This window comes from Hypomesus transpacificus, chromosome 15, assembly GCF_021917145.1.
Source record: "Hypomesus transpacificus isolate Combined female chromosome 15, fHypTra1, whole genome shotgun sequence".
Taxonomy (NCBI): domain Eukaryota; kingdom Metazoa; phylum Chordata; class Actinopteri; order Osmeriformes; family Osmeridae; genus Hypomesus; species Hypomesus transpacificus.
This window is the reverse complement of record NC_061074.1, coordinates 8,656,727-8,672,138: the sequence shown is the minus strand read 5'-3', so window position 1 is coordinate 8,672,138 and position 15,412 is coordinate 8,656,727. Positions and strand designations below refer to the sequence as shown.

The 15,412-nt window shown below is 46.5% G+C and overlaps 3 protein-coding genes across 4 annotated transcripts; 2 read left to right on the top strand and 1 right to left on the bottom strand.

The window, feature by feature from the left end:
• Positions 1-10: 10 nt before the first annotated feature.
• Positions 11-2,731, bottom strand: c15h19orf54 (chromosome 15 C19orf54 homolog). Of its 2 annotated transcripts, XM_047036381.1 has the most exons (7): positions 2,557-2,731; positions 2,174-2,365; positions 1,614-1,682; positions 1,287-1,411; positions 1,016-1,145; positions 735-805; positions 11-659 (listed from the first exon to the last, which is right to left on the bottom strand). In XM_047036381.1, the coding sequence occupies exons 2-7, from the start codon at positions 2,353-2,355 to the stop codon at positions 331-333; spliced, it is 906 nt and encodes a 301-aa protein (XP_046892337.1). In that variant the 5' UTR covers positions 2,356-2,365; positions 2,557-2,731; the 3' UTR covers positions 11-330. The 2 variants fall into 2 exon arrangements, with proteins under 2 accessions (XP_046892337.1, XP_046892338.1); XM_047036382.1 differs by lacking the exon at positions 2,557-2,731 and having other exon boundaries at positions 2,178-2,362.
• A 120-nt stretch (positions 2,732-2,851) lies between these two features.
• Positions 2,852-5,494, top strand: snrpa (small nuclear ribonucleoprotein polypeptide A). Its single transcript, XM_047036383.1, has 7 exons — positions 2,852-3,024; positions 3,381-3,456; positions 3,576-3,748; positions 3,873-4,049; positions 4,182-4,349; positions 4,469-4,557; positions 4,652-5,494. Exons 2-7 carry the CDS (start codon positions 3,384-3,386, stop codon positions 4,809-4,811), a joined length of 840 nt encoding a protein of 279 aa, XP_046892339.1. The 5' UTR covers positions 2,852-3,024; positions 3,381-3,383; the 3' UTR covers positions 4,812-5,494.
• Positions 5,495-9,100: 3,606 nt separating this feature from the next.
• Positions 9,101-13,625, top strand: LOC124478195 (protein jagged-1-like). The gene is made up of 2 exons (XM_047036387.1): positions 9,101-9,949; positions 13,164-13,625. Exons 1-2 carry the CDS (start codon positions 9,806-9,808, stop codon positions 13,515-13,517), a joined length of 498 nt encoding a protein of 165 aa, XP_046892343.1. The 5' UTR covers positions 9,101-9,805; the 3' UTR covers positions 13,518-13,625.
• The last annotated feature ends 1,787 nt before the right edge of the window (positions 13,626-15,412 follow it).

Sequence of the window (15,412 nt, the reverse complement as noted above, 5' to 3'; positions counted from 1 at the left end):
TATCATCCTGTTCAAATATGTTAGCAGTTTATTATATTTGATGCAGAATGTAAACGAGTGCATTTGGATACTCCTTCCAGATAAAAGTTCATTTTAACACATTGACTTTACTGGATTTAAATAGGCACATTGTGGTATTTTCAAACAGTGCTGCTTGGTTGCCACCATCTTTGGTGTCATAGTCCAGTACTTTTTTACAAGCTCGAGTGGGTGAAACCCCTGATAATATATCTGAATGCCAGAACAGTAACTTGCATTGTTGTTTGGCAGGCAGAACACAACGCAACAAACAGCACCTAGTACATCCCACAGCATGTCCTTAAGTCCTGATCACTGTGTCAGAGCCCCAGTGTGGAGCAGCACCACCTGGCCAGAGAGACCAGCCTCCACCCCTTCCTGGGGGACCACGTAGGGGGTACCATCCCCAGCCCTCAGGGGGGCCATCTCTCTAAGCTGATCATTACTCTGGGCCAAGCTGTCCAGGCTCCACAACTGGTAGCGCAGGCTCTTCCCCTGCTTGGCCAGTATGTAGGCCTCCCTGAGCCCTGGGCTGGGGCGGGGAAATGAGCTGACCCTGGGTAGAAGTAGCCAGGGCAGGGTGGGGTCTGGCTCTGTGTGCTCTTTGTTCACAGTCCCCGGGGCTAGGCCGAGCAAAACACCTGGGGTTAGGGAGAAGTGAGTCAGAGCCATAGATAAAGACTGTCTTCCTGTGTGTGTGTGTCACTCGTTCTCACCTGAGGCCACAGCCCAGTGCGCCCTGTGTCCACTACGTTGGCATGGCTCGTGGTTCAAGTCCTCGTCGTATCTGTGCCGAAGCAGTCAAGGAACTGCGGCACTGCACATTCTGTTCCAGCATGCATGCAAAATAAGTCACATGCCATCACATACTGCTGTGCTATCAACACGGTCATACTATTTCAACACCCTCCACCCGCTTTAACAAAAGACAACAGAGATACTGTAGAGTGTGTGTGTGTGTGTGTGTGTGTGTGCGTGTGTGTGTGTTGAAGGATCCGGGATGAGGACAGGCTGTCCCTCACACAGATGGGTCAAGATGGTTCTGGAGTTGTCTCCTCCCATCCCCCCAGAGAGGAGCTCCACCCTGCACACACACACCTCCTCTGCCAGTAGGGCCATGTCACGGGCTGAACCACAAAAACACATGGTTTAGAATGTTTTAAAAGTACTGACCTGTACAGGGAATCATTTATTATTATCTTACTGTTATACAGCTACTAAGCAGTATATTGTATTAACTAACATTACCATCTGTACATGAAGGTTACCTGAGAACATCTCCCCTTGGGCAGTGTATCCCCTCTCCACCGCCGTTTGGACTACAGTTTCCATGGAAACGTGTAAGGGGGGATTCCGTAGGTTAGCTGCCATCCACAACGCAACTAGACCGCACCTACAGGTCAAAGACCCAGTTTGGGACCACAGATTGGTATGAAGGTAAACAGGAATACTACCCAGTGACTAACACCGAATAAAGGCACAAAGACCTGACAGTTTTTTTTTAGTTTTTTTCTATCAAAGAAAGGACAGGGTCATGAACAGGATACCTGGTCTCTAAATGGAGCAGGTACTTGGATACTGGTCTGGATACTTACTGAGGGCCGTCTTGGATGAGGGAAGGTATATATTTGTTGAACAATATCCATTGCAGGTCTTTGCTTAAGCTGAAGGACAGAAATATTAGTCTCCTTAACAAAGGAGATCTCCACCACTTTAGTGAACTCAAATCAAATGTATTTGTATAGCCCTTTTTACACGCAAGCATGTCACAGAGGGCTTCACATACGCCCATAGAACTGCCCCTCAGCCAACCTAAACCCTCAAGGAAGACAGTGAAAAGAGGAAGGGATTGTCGTCACATGATTGGAGTCCCCAGCCACACATTTTGCAGGGAGCAGACGAACACACACACACACACGCGCATGCTAGGGCATCTACTGCCATCGGTCCTCCCAGGACGGCAAGGAGCAGTGGGCCGCCACATCTGCCGCGCTCAGTAACTAAGTCCAAGCACTCTCCCGTTTCCTGGCCAGGAATCTGTTCTGTATGTTTTATTTACGGAAGAAACTCGTGTGAGCATGAGGGGAAAAATGCAAACCCCACGCAGGAAGGCCCGGTAGATGGGTTACTCTCATACGTCATCATTTATTCTCACCTACTTTCTCTCTGGGTGAGCAGCAGCCGGGCCTCTGTATGATCCCCTTCCACGGGGGCCTTTCCTGCTGCGATAGCCTGATACAGCTTCTTTTTGCTGGGTACTTTGATGGCTACAGGTGGGGGTGGTCCTGGTGGAGGGGGCGGGGGAGGTGGTGGTTGAATGGGTTGCTCTATGGACATTTCCTGGCCCCTGCCAAAGTATGGTGTTCAGACAAAATGTTCAGACATATTACATGAAACGTATTGATCTGGTAAGCGAACTGAACCAGTTGACAAGGCACACATCACGGGTCCCTAGTTAGTTGTCTCAATTCATTCTACGACGGCCACGTATGACAGTGACACCCATGTAGCTAGCAAGCTTGTTTGATTGGCACTCACTTTATATCCTGTTCAGAAACCCAAACTAGTTCAAAATCATAAAATGGTGGACGTGTTCTAGCTTAGTCTCTAGCCAACAGTTTCTGCATATGCTAAATAGTATATTTGGCAATAAACATCTCAATCACGTCTCAGACTCACAACTAACTGTGAGATTTCAATGCACCGGAAACAGTATCTGATGAGGTACGTTCGTTTTGGTATAACCCACTTTCTTTGTCTGGACGTGTATTACGATCTCATTCGCCAGGGCCAGGCCAGACTGTCTTGAAAATAGGTGGAGCTACGGACAACAAAGACAACAAATGCGTTGATCTTCACCGCAGGATTGTTCAACTCACTATATCGAAAACACAATTTGACAGGAAACGGAAACGTGGAAGCGGAAAACAATTCGTGGACACAAGCTAACGACAGTCAGTTCATTCATCGAACAACTTCTAGGTTGTTGCTGCATCCAACGCCGAGGTATATATTTTTTTGCTGTGTTTGACATAATCTATTTCAGAAGCATTACGACGGTCAACAACAATTAAATAACAAATGATTACAGATTTAAAATGAGATGTTTGGTAGACCATGTAGCCAGCGCAGTTAGCTAGCCACATGGCATTAGCTTTGTTACTACACCGTAGTCTAGAACGGAAGATTTCTACACTCGTGCCCTGCTAGCTAGTGCTAGTAGTAGCAGCACTGCCACTACTGGTCATCTAGCAGAACGATTGTAGTAACGACTTGGCGGGCTAGTTTTGTTGATTTAAAACTGAATCTTGGCTGGTGGGAACTATTCTTTAACTTCTATTTTATCTCATTTTTATCATCAGAAAATGGCTGGTCAGGATATGCGACTGAACCACACGATCTACATCAACAACCTCAACGAGAAAATAAAGAAAGATGGTAAGCTAACTTGCTAGCCTAACAAAATAGCACCCGGTTATCACCGAAGTCATAGTTGGCGAATGTCCATAGTTTCATGCCACAATTACACGGTTTGATTGTTAATTCTTCTTACCCAGAACTCAAGAAGTCGCTATACGCCATCTTCTCACAGTTCGGGCAGATTTTAGACATTCTTGTATCGCGGACCTTGAAGATGAGGGGTCAAGCTTTCGTCATCTTCAAAGAAGTCAACAGCGCTTCTAACGCACTGCGTTCCATGCAGGGGTTTCCATTCTATGATAAACCCATGGTGAGGTTTATATATATATATTTTTTTGTGTGTGTACCGTTTTCAAAGAACATGACTTTCTTAAGAGCATGGTCCCGTGTAGGCTAATTGCAACTCATGCAACAACTTCCTCTGTTTACCTCAGCGCATTCAGTACGCGAAGCTGGACTCGGACATAATTGCAAAGATGAAGGGTACCTATGTGGAACGCGACCGGAAGAAGGAGAAGAGAAAGGTCAAGGGAGCAGAGGGTGCAGGTGCCAAAAAGGGTGTCCCAGGACCTGCAGTACCCATGGGACCAGGGGTACCCACGCCAATGTCTGTCAGTAACTAATTCCAAGCTAAATACCATAAACGTTTTCAATATCTGCCCAATAATCTTTAAACCTCTTCATCCATGTACGGTGTCTTCAGTTCAAACTATGTATGGTCTTGTTTCCCCTCTCATTTAAAGGGAATGCCTCCTATGAGCCAAGCTCCTCGTATGATGCCAATGCCTGGCCAGCCCCCTTACATGCCCCCTCCTGGCATGATGCCCCCTCCAGGGATGGGCCAGATGCCCCCTGGTGCCATGCCTGGCCAGATGATGCCAGGACAGATGCCTGGGCAAATGCCCCAACAGGTAAGGAGCGTGTGTGTGAGATGTCAAGTCAAATTTACCACTTTCATTTGGTGTGATCGTATATGTCGTCAGTTCCCACGATTTTCTGATGAGGAAATATAACATGTCTTCCTTGCCAGGTGTCGGAGAACCCACCCAATCACATCCTCTTCCTCACCAATCTCCCAGAGGAGACCAACGAACTCATGCTGTCTATGCTGTTCAACCAGTCAGTACCTGCTTTAATGTCATCGCACTCTCACCATATAGGCGGTATATGTTTTTGTACAGTACTTATACAGATGCTCCCTTCTCCTTGCCAGGTTCCCTGGGTTCAAAGAGGTACGTCTGGTTCCCGGTCGCCACGACATCGCCTTTGTGGAGTTTGACAACGAGGTACAGGCAGGTGCTGCACGAGAAGCGCTGCAAGGCTTCAAGATCACCCAGACCAACGCCATGAAGATTTCATTTGCCAAGAAATAGCCTGGTTCTCTCTCACAGACGCACACACCTCAGAGAAAACACACACAGATGAGCTGTAGTCACGGACAAACCAGGGAGAGCTATTGGAATGTAATCACAGCCCAAGACTGAATCATCACTTGCTTACACACACAATTCAGGCACATGGCACAACTTCCTTATGTCATTCTCCTCTTTTTTAATGATGTCTTCTCTGATGTCAAATGCTACAAAAAGACAAACCTCAACACTGTTCACCTCTACAGGAATCTTAAGACTTTAACAGCAGTATCATTCCATTGTCCTCCTGGCGATGTCGTCCCCTCTTAGATCTATTGGACACTTACTATTCAATAGTTCTCAGAGGAGATTACAGCTATTAAGTAAAGGGCAGGTTGTTTTTAATCCATTTTCTTAGTCATAAGTACATCTTATTTAGCAAGCTAGTAGTGTGTGTGTGTGTGTGGGGGGGTGTTGTGAGTCAGCCAGCATGTTATTAGCCTACTACATTATATAAGATTCATGAGAAGGTATCCATCTTCAGGCTTTCCATGGCGATGAACTCTGGTGTCTGTAAGTATCTGGTAGGGTTTGTAAGTATATTTTCATTTTCAACTCTTTGTTTTAAAGCATTGCACCCAGCGTCTGGTTCACCAGACATTGTACCTGGCGCTTTTCTGTTTTGATTAAAACATTTTATATTACTTCTTGAGACCTTTTCCTTTTTTGATGTTCTTTAAAAAATAAAAAAAAAAATAAAAAATTGAGAATAGCCATTTTGTCCTGGATATATTGGAATGTTTGTTTCATTGCATTTGATCCTTTGCCTGCACTTCAGGGGCCCAGCACTCCCAGTGTATAAAACCCCAGCTGGCACGTCTTCTACTACAGAACCAGGATACCCAAAGTCTTGGCTGCTGTCTGCATGTGGTGACTGCAGTGATAATGCGACCCAGGAGAGGGCGATAGCCACTAGTCAACCGCTGGGTCACGTGACGATACAACTTCTCGTATACGCATACTTGAACTTTGGATTTGAGTCGTTAAAAGAGTTTTATTTCCTAAACTTGTACTCTATTCAAGAGTTTAAGAAAAGGGTTTTCACATGGACCCCTCTTGTTTTCCTTGTTTCACATGTAATAGATGGACCTTGGTGCTAACAACATAAAATCTGCCTGCCATTCAAGGAACCAATTGTTACAGATAGTCCTTGGAGGCTGTTTCTTCTTGCATCAGACCCACTAACGTTTTTCAGAGTGACGACGCTTGTAAGTAGGAGGGCCTTCTGTCCTCCATCTCTGGATTTACTAGGCACAGCTGAATGACTTGTTGAAGTAAGGTTAAAATGGTTCATTTAGGCCTGTACCATTAACTGTCCTGACACACACAAGGCCCCCTGTTGTCGGCTTATACTGTGCCCTGAATAATTATCCACAGGTCAGCTTAACAGTGTATACAGAATGCACATTCTTCTGTCTGTTTCCCATGCCTTTCCACACTCCCTTATTTTGCCTTGAGAAAGCTCTGACCTTAGCTGCCAGGGTGTTGTGTGTGTGTGTGTGTGTGTGCGTCTGTGTCCCATGCTCCTGGCGACATGCCTAGCGACTCCCAGTTCACCAACACTGCAACCTTTCAGTCGGGAGACTAAAAGGAAGCTTATCCACAGACCCATGCGTGGGACATCTCTGAGAGCGTTAGCGGGATTTAAGATCAAAAACATCAATCGAATTCCAATGATAAGCTGTGCCAACCTGTTTGGCTTATGCATTAGTGCATCTGAATATATATAGTAAAAACATCCTTATAGGCAGGTTTTTAAATTAACACTTTAAATAATTATTTGTCAAAAACAACCACAATGCTTTTTAACGTACCTGTCACTGCCAGAAGATTTAGTACTTTTGTAAGATGTGAGCCTTTTTATTTAATTTTTGATAGGCACCCATGGGTATAAGGCTAGTGACCCTCAAGGAGTTAATATCCTTTTTGTTCTCCACTATCCATCCTTTGTTAGTGTCATTGGATAACAATGTGGCATGCTATTATATTGGAAAAACCCTGATTACAGTAAATAAGTATGACATGACAAAAAGTTTAACCAAAAATAGCCCAACATGTGTGGCAATACTTAATTTATGGAAATGTTCAACTTTTATCTATCACTGTGGTAAATCATTTCCAAATAAAGAAATGGGATCCCTAATTATCCTTTTTATGGCATGAAATGTTATTTAGCATAAATGAGAGTATGTCCATAAAGATTTAAATGAGGTAGCGTAGTTTAGAATCACTGTGGAGAAAATAGTATAGTTTGACAATCTTGCTCCTAAATAGTTGTACTAAATGGGATTACAGATGCAGACCATCATGAATAACGACAAGTTGGTTCCAGTGGCAGTTATCCGTGTCTAAACCATGACAACCCTTCCAATACCTTTTACAGAAGAGATCTGTGGAGATTGTGGATATTGAGTAGTTAAATGGCTCTACATACTTAACTGCTACTGACATATTCAAATTCAAATTTGTAAAAAAAAAAAAAAACTTTGGGGCCCTTTTAGATACTTGTAACCTTGCCGTGTTACTGATTTTGTAGCATGAGTAGTCATACCGGAAGTTTCTGCTGTGGCACCTATCCATGTGGCATGACTGTCTTGACCTTAATATTAATATTCATGATTTAAGCCTGGAGTGTGCATCGTTATAGCCTCTTCAGTGTTTCAATGTCACCTTTTTAGTTTGTTGACAGACACCATATTATACACCGTAAACACCAAATACCTACACAGTGTATAAACAGTATTATTTCTACTGTAAATGGTGAAGCATATTAAGTAATTACAAGGATAGTTTGACGTTAGTGGGACGCTGGAAAGTCACCTTGCCACCCCCTTAGATCCGCCACATTCTGCCTACTAGAAAATCCATCCATGGTTTATAAAAACCATCGACAGTCAAGGGGCCACTTGATGACTTCACTGTGGCCATCAGATGGCGCCAACCACTAAACTCTGGAGACCAGTGTGTCGGGGTCAGTCACCGTAGTGATGATGATGGCAGACTCTTGAAGGCACCAGGTGCCAATACGACCTGCATATGCTGTCATTCGGCGGACTCTTCATTTAAATTCTGCGGATTTCTCGAGTCATTATGCAAAGCAGTGCAGCGCGCTTCTCAAGAGCCCTCTGTTCTGTGCAGGGGTCAGTAAAGAGCACGAGGCCACGGAGGCACCGCTGGTTGCTAGGGACATCATCGTGAGCAACAAGTCATTCCATTCCTGGGATTGGAAGGGAAAGAGGGGAGGCGGAGAGAAGGGGGAGGAGAGAGGGTCACTAAAATTGGCTCATTATGTTACAGGACTGAAGTAGACACATTGTGTGGTGGTCTTGGGTCTATGGAATCAGACAGGAACTAGTTGGACATGGAAAATATGCAACGGAACCTGTGCCAAAATGCAAAAAAGACCCTGCCCACTCTTCTCTTTTATCTCAAGACATAGCCTACCCATTTGTTCTTGGTTCAGATCATTAAGTGGTTGAACGTGCTGTAGGTGTTTGAGCAAGTTTAATTGCAGAAGGCGTAAGCTCTAATCGCTCTTGACACGTTTTGTTTTTGTGATGTGCCTTGTCCATCTAATCAAAAATATTTGAAACAATCCTAAATCATTTGTAGACCTAATTCAGTTTTGAGAAAACATCATAAACAGACTACTTTGCTCAGCCACCCGTAAGGGACTACTATGAATAGCGTGGGGTCCTCTCTAAACCCCAAGCTCAACCATTTAGTGCTAGGCTTTGTCCTCTGACAGTGTGCTTTGTTTTGCCCATGGTCCAGATTGTCGCCTATTTGTGAATGAACGCAACCGCCTACGCGGTTCCTTAGGCCTAATTGTGCAGCAGCGCAATATAAATTCGGGCTAGGAAGACGACCAGGGCTGCAGTTCAAGTGACAGTGGAGGGCAGCGACAGATATTTAATTGGCACTGCGGCGCTTTGATCTCTGCCGGATTAACCTAGAGGCCTTAAAATGTGGGTTAGGCCTATTATTCTATTACAAAGCCGGGGTACACGCTGTGATTTTTAATATATCATGTTCACAGTACCATGCAAGCCACAAGCAATTTATGCGCAATGATGAATGTGCAATAATAAAATAAAAAACGAAACTCCAAAAAGGTATAGAAAACGTTCGTTAAATCCTAATGGATAATCATTCAAGGGAAATTGAAATTTGAGGGGGATGTAGCGCGCGCACATAAAAGCTGGCTGACGGATTTCCCCTGCCTAAAGACACACCCTCCTCGCCATACACACATGACACACACTAGCTATCACACACACGCACTCAACTCTAGTTGAAACAGCCGACTCTTCTTATTGTGTCGCTCCCAGAGCGGATAGTCACTGAGTCTCCGGCGTGTTTCTTATCAGATGACTTTGAGAGAAGTGACCATGCAGGGTTGCACGCGGATGGGCACTTTATGGACATAAACGTTGGATGAAACACAGTTGTGACTGACTTGAGCCTATTACTTTTTCGCTTATTGAGCAATAGAGGACAGTGTGTTACTAGCAGAGAGCGCGTGTGTTTGGCGTGTTTGGCGTACTTGAAGGAGCAGAGCGCGAGTAGCACGTTGCGCAGAGCCAGTAAGAGAGAGAGAGAGAGAGAGAGAGAGAGTAATAGGGATGAGAGCTCAGTGAGCCAGCAGACAAACATTCAAAGCTTCTTAACGGCAGGTGGGAGGAAGATCGAGCTGGTGTGTGGCTGTGGGAGTGTTTCCCCCCCGTGGATACCCACCCTGGACACCGCACCAAGTGGGAGAAGCGCCAATACCAGAAGCTTGTAGTGGCTGGCGGGCAGGTGTCAGCCTACTCACGGCGGGTAACAGTCCATACAGTCCATGTAGGATATGCTTTCTACGTCCAACACGATGAACTGGCGTTCTGATAGCTGAGGCCAAGAAGGGATATCTGGGACATCGCGTCGTAATAAGTCCTCGAACCCGTGACGTTGATATGGGGAGAGAAAGAGCGCACGGGCGAAACCCGGTTGGTTGTAAGAGTGGAGGAGCAGGGAGCAGCGCGAGGACGGAGATGAGTCGGGACCGGGGCCAGCAGTGGACTGTGATTCTTCTCGTCATCCTTGCACTGCAACCACAGGTAAGCCGCCACTAATTAAGATCTATTTTTGGAGGGCTCGTTAACCCTTCTTTGACTGTTATTGGCGGTGTTTTCATCCCACTCACAGCCTAATGAAAACCGTAAGGTTGTGAACGTTGCTCCTTATTTTTTGTCCTTAATTTGTCAGTATGTCCCCACGTAGGCTACTGCGCCTGTGTAATAATATGGTACTTCAGCTGGCCTACCTGATGTTGGGCTTGTGTGCACGAGGCTATGCACTTGTTGCTCAATGGGCGTATATCCTTTCTCTGTAAAATCGATGCCCATCACCCCGCGAAAACGTGATTTTTACGGTATTGTTCTCCGCGAAGTCTAACATTTTTCCACCAAATGTTTGTGTAACTGGACAATTGGCTCATTGTGATAAACAGCATATTCCGTGTTGGTCTATTTTAGCAGAAAAATTGAAAACAAAGCCTTCATAATTTAATGCTAATGAGCTATAACAATAGGCTACATCAGTTTAGAATACAGATTTATTACATTAAATGTTGTTTATTGAGTGTTTAACGCCAGATGCCACCTTGTCGCAGCCTTTGTTGAATATTTTCTCTCAGTAAATGGTCACACGTTGGCTTGTACCATAATGATGCATTTGCTTATAATACGAGTTTTCAAGAAGCCCATTATGAACGATGACTTTTAACACACTTCAACACATTCAAGTTAAGTTTCACAACCATGTATTGACTATACACACGGCTTGTAGAGACAGACAGGCAGAGGAGTAAACGTGCACCCTGCTCTAGTCCAACCTGCCTGTCTGCAGGTACACTGGCCTGGTTAGGTCACCCAGATGGGTTGACAGAACTCTCACTGCTGGGGCAACATCAGACCAGGAGGGGAGCATGGTCTTTGTGTGTCTGTGTGTCCTGCTTTTCCACTGGGGTCTATGTTAGGAGTGTATTCTGTATGGGTTAGGGGTGTGTATTGGGACAGGGGGCATAATAGAGAAACACTAAGGGCGTGTGAACATACAGTCAGATCCACACCCCTCTCTCTCTCTCTCTCTCTCTCTCTCTCTCTCTCTCTCTCTCTCTCTCTCTCTCTCTCTCTCTCTCTCTCTCTCTCTCTCTCTGTCTTTCTCTGTGTCTCTCTCTGTGTCTCTCTGTCTCTCTCTGTCTCTCTCTGTCTTTCTCTGTCTCTCTCTGTGTCTCTCTCTGTCTCTCTCTCTGTCTCTCTCTGTGTCTCTCTCTGTCTCTCTCTCTTGCTTGACAGAACACGAGAAGCCTACCTTCCCCTGCACTGCAGTATGTAGTGCAGTCTAGCTACTGTACCATGGTCCATTTATAATGTAGGAAAGCAGTGGAGCATTGATGCAGCTTTATTTTCTTCTAGCAAGTAATATACCTTGATGAACATATATATTTTAAAGTTATTAACTGAACAGGCTTCATGTGAATAGCCTTTAGTCAGCACGAGTAGCCAACAGCGAGGAGTTCAACAATAGTTGGACTGGACAAGTGTTGAGGTTGTGGTCAGGTTGTGGTCAGGTTGTGGTCAGGGTGTGGTCAAGCCCGGTGTTTGGGTTCTAATGAGGATCTAATAACCGTGGCTCTCCTGCAGGTCCTGTCCCTGGAGCGCTGCTGAAACACAGGTATTCCTGGAATGGTGGAGAGAGGGGGGAAAGAGGAGAAGAAGAAAGGAGGATGGAGGGTGATGAGTGGCACTGTATCTCCACAGGCCTTTTGATGTTGGGGAGTTAGGCCGTCTAGGAGAGGGGCGGCGGAGGGCTGGCTGAAAGGCCGCTCTCTCACGCAGGTTGAGGTCACATGGTATACATCAGGTTGTAACTTGGGCCACGGTCAGGTTGTAGCTTGGGTCTTAGTCCTTGCAGAGTGAGCGACGTTATTAAAGTCATTTATTATCGCTTGACTTTGATCCCGAAGGAACGGGGTTGCTTATTTATAGATGAGGATGCTGCTCTTTGAAAGCAGAAACAATTGGTGTGCCCACAGTGGTGGAATATTGTGTTCATGAACACACACACACACACGCGGACACACACACCTGCCGTGATATTGTTTGATTCTCTCTTTGGGACTTGTCAGCTTGTTAGCGTTTTAGCTTTAACAACCCCACGTCTGTAGCACTCTGGAAGTGTAAAAGGCGACAAAGAGAACTGCTACCATTTTTTGAGAGGAGCGGGTGCAGAGAGAGTGACAGAGGTCAAAAGTGAACAGCCGTTCCCTGATCGACACAGAAGTGAGGAGGAGGAGAGAAAGAGGCTGTGTTTGTACGCCTCCCTGGGGAGAGAGGGAGGGAAGAGAGGGAGGGAAGAGAGGGAAGGGAGAGAGGGAGGGGAGAGAGGGAGGGGAGAGAGGGAGGGGTGCTGATACAGAGAACAGAAGAAAGGAGCTGGATGGAGAGGTGAAAGGAGGATGTGACATGGGGGAGTGGATGGCAGAGGAGACAAAGACAGGGAGGAGGATAAATAAGAACGAGAGAGAGAGAGAGAGAGAGAGAGGGGGAGAGGGAGATGATCTAGAAAGATAATGTGAGATGAACAGGAATATCGAGAAACTGATCTCTGAGGAGGGTGTGTATTTGAGCATTAAATGTACGTGTGTGTGTGGTTGGGGGGGTCAGTCCATATGAATTAGATAGTGGTGAGAATCAATGTCAACTCTCTCTCTTGTTTAGTATAGGGAAACGCTATTCGTTTATGATTTCTAGAATAGGGTGGAGGCCTGATAGTCCTAGATTCTTAGAGAGAACCCTTCCCAGAGCTGCCATGAAAAGCGAGACTCTCCACCTCAGGAGGAAAACTCTAAAAGTATGACATGAACAACCGTTGGGTTCAGTTCATATTCCTAGAAACATTGGCCGGGTTTCCCAGATTTGTTAAGAAGCTCTTAACGTTCAGAGCTTCTTAGGAGCGTTCTAAGAACGCTCTAGAACATTTTTAGAACGCTCCTAAGAAGCTCTTAGCGTTAAGAGCTTCTTAACAAATCTGGGAAACCCGGCCATTGACTGTAATGTGAAACAAACAGTCTTAATGTCTTCATGAAGTACTTCATGTCTTTATAATTTCTCTACTGATGTCTGACACTGTGAGGTGTGTCTCTCTACTGTGTCTTTCCTCTTTGTCTTTCCTCCAGCTTGTGTGTCTGTGTGTGTATGAGGTACATGTGTTTGAGGTACATCTCTCTACAGTGTGGTTCCTAAGTCCCTCCCCCTTGTTTCCCCCCAGGCTGTGTGGGCGGTGGGCATGTTTGAGCTGCAGATCCGTCACTTTCAGAACCCCCAAGGCCTGCTGCTGAACGGGCAGTGCTGCGACCTCCCAGCCAGCGGGGGGCAGCGCTGCTCTCTCAGGGACCAGTGCGACACCTTCTTCCACGCCTGTCTGAAGGAGTATCAGACTCGCGTGGCCCCCGCTGGACCCTGCACCTTCGGGTCGGGCAGCACAGGGGTCCTGGGCAGCAACACGCAGCTGATCCGCCACAGAGGACACGACGGAGGAGGAGGGGATGTCGGACACATCGTCATCCCGTTTAAATACGCATGGCCGGTAAGTACCTTTGTCCTGTCTCAGCTCCTGTTGTAGTCCAGTTTGTGGTCTGGGATGTTATGCTGCAACACAGGCAGAGTTTTACATTTACCTTACATTTATGCATTTACATTTAGTCATTTAGCAGACGCTCTTATCCAGAGCGACTTACAGTAAGTACAGGGACATTTCCCCCGAAGCAAGTAGGGTGAAATGCCTTGTCCAAGGACACAACGTCATTGGCACGGCTGGGAATCGAACCAGCAACCTTTGGATTACTAGCCCAATTCCCTAACCGCTCAGCCACCTGGCTTATGCATTTAGCAGTTTGTACTTGAGCCTTGTTAAACCCCTCCTTCCCTCCTCTTTATCGATCAGTCTCTTTATCTCACATGGAGTCTTCCCGCCTGGTTGTCTGGCCGACCGGCCGGCTAACTGACTGCTACGACTCGTGTCTTCATCAAAGAGCAGACCTATTAATCGCACATTAGGACATCGGTGGCCAAGACAGCTCCAGATAGACCAGTCAATATCCCCCTGCTCCCAGCCTTTGCTAAGAGAGCAGGAAGAGGAGAGGAAGAAATAACAAATATTCGTGAGGAGGAATATGGCTTGCCTAGAGGCCTTGATGGGGGGCGGGGGGGCGGGGGTGGGGGGGGGGACAAGCCCTCTGGACATGAAGAGGAGAGGCTGCAGGCTCTGGAGGAGGGAGCTCACAGCTGTTCACATGCTGATTTATGTGTCTCTCTTCTTGAGCTACAAGATGATCACAGGGGAGCCCAGGTAGGGTGTGTGCATGTCGGGTGTGCTTGCGTGTGTGTGCAGGGTGAGTGGGGGGGGGGCAGCGGGGCGTTGGTTGCAGGTCAGACATCTGCACAGGGCAGCAAGGGGGTTGTGGGGAAGGGGGGGTTGAAAGCTTTTAGCAGAGAGGACCACTAATTTTCTCAACGATCTCACATCCACTAAACCCATTAGAGATGTTTCTCTGGCTTTTTGCTTCTATTAATGTCTGTCTGTGAAGAAGTAAGGCCCGTTAAAATGACTTGGCAAGACCAGGAGCACTGGTCCACTCTGCTTTCCGGAAATCCGAGCATTTGTTTGCTTCTTTGTTTACCGTCTCAGTGGTACTCTCTTGATTTTGTTATTGTCTGGCACACTTTTTGACCTCTCTGAGGTTGAATGGTTCTTCATAATGAAAGCATTATAAAAATGGCAGAGAGAAAGCTAGTGCATGTATGGTTTTAATTATGTCCGTGCTGTGTAGCATTTTAATATCGTGCAAAGCCCTGGTGGAGATTTAAAGGAGGACTGGGACTAAGTCTGGTCAAGCTTACCAGCTGGCCCAGCGTTGTACACAGGTCTGGGGGTCCTTGCTTCAGGGGCCTTGCACACACACACACACACACACTCTCATACATGCATTCAAACACTCCAGCACCAGAAAAATGCAGTGTGATATGGTGACCTCATTTTGATAATTATTGGCCCATTTACCTGTGATGGTGTGTGTCCCAAAGTCATATCCTTCCTTGTGTATGCGTGTGTATGTGTGTGTGTGTGTGTGTCTTCATACACATTGTCACTTCTTTCCTCCACGACGGGGAGGTGTGTGAGTGGCAGGTATGAGTGTGAGAAAGTTTCCAGTCAGAAAGCCTATATGGATCAGTTTCAGGGCCGGGCCACAGGGCCGGCTGGGCTGGGTGTGTGTGTGTGTGTGTGTGGGGGGGGGGGGGGGGGCAGCACCAGGACACATAGAGCCACCATGAATGCATTTCTATGGTGGAAACCACAGCTGAAAGACTCACATTATCTGTCCATCTCTGGGAGGGAGGGAGGGAGGGAGGGAGGGGGGAGGTGGGGTGGGATAAGGGGGAGGGTTGGGGCAGTATTCTGATCCCTCTGCCCCAGGTGAGGGGATGAACAGGTGAGCACAGTCATTATGAGGAAAGGTG

Bases quoted from the DNA above. Each gene is read 5' to 3' on its own strand.
- c15h19orf54 (XM_047036381.1), bottom strand. From the start codon at position 2,355: ATGTCCATAGAGCAACCCATTCAACCACCACCTCCCCCGCCCCCTCCA. The intron at 1,412-1,613 runs GTAAGTATCCAG...TTTGACCTGTAG, and splicing joins CTCATCCAAGACGGCCCTCA to GTGCGGTCTAGTTGCGTTGT. The intron at 660-734 runs GTGAGAACGAGT...CCCTAACCCCAG, and splicing joins GCACTGGGCTGTGGCCTCAG to GTGTTTTGCTCGGCCTAGCC.
- snrpa (XM_047036383.1), top strand. From the start codon at position 3,384: ATGGCTGGTCAGGATATGCGACTGAACCACACGATCTACATCAACAAC. The intron at 4,350-4,468 runs GTAAGGAGCGTG...CTTCCTTGCCAG, and splicing joins CTGGGCAAATGCCCCAACAG to GTGTCGGAGAACCCACCCAA. The intron at 4,558-4,651 runs GTCAGTACCTGC...TCTCCTTGCCAG, and splicing joins CTGTCTATGCTGTTCAACCA to GTTCCCTGGGTTCAAAGAGG.
- LOC124478195 (XM_047036387.1), top strand. From the start codon at position 9,806: ATGGGGAGAGAAAGAGCGCACGGGCGAAACCCGGTTGGTTGTAAGAGT. The intron at 9,950-13,163 runs GTAAGCCGCCAC...GTTTCCCCCCAG, and splicing joins TCCTTGCACTGCAACCACAG to GCTGTGTGGGCGGTGGGCAT.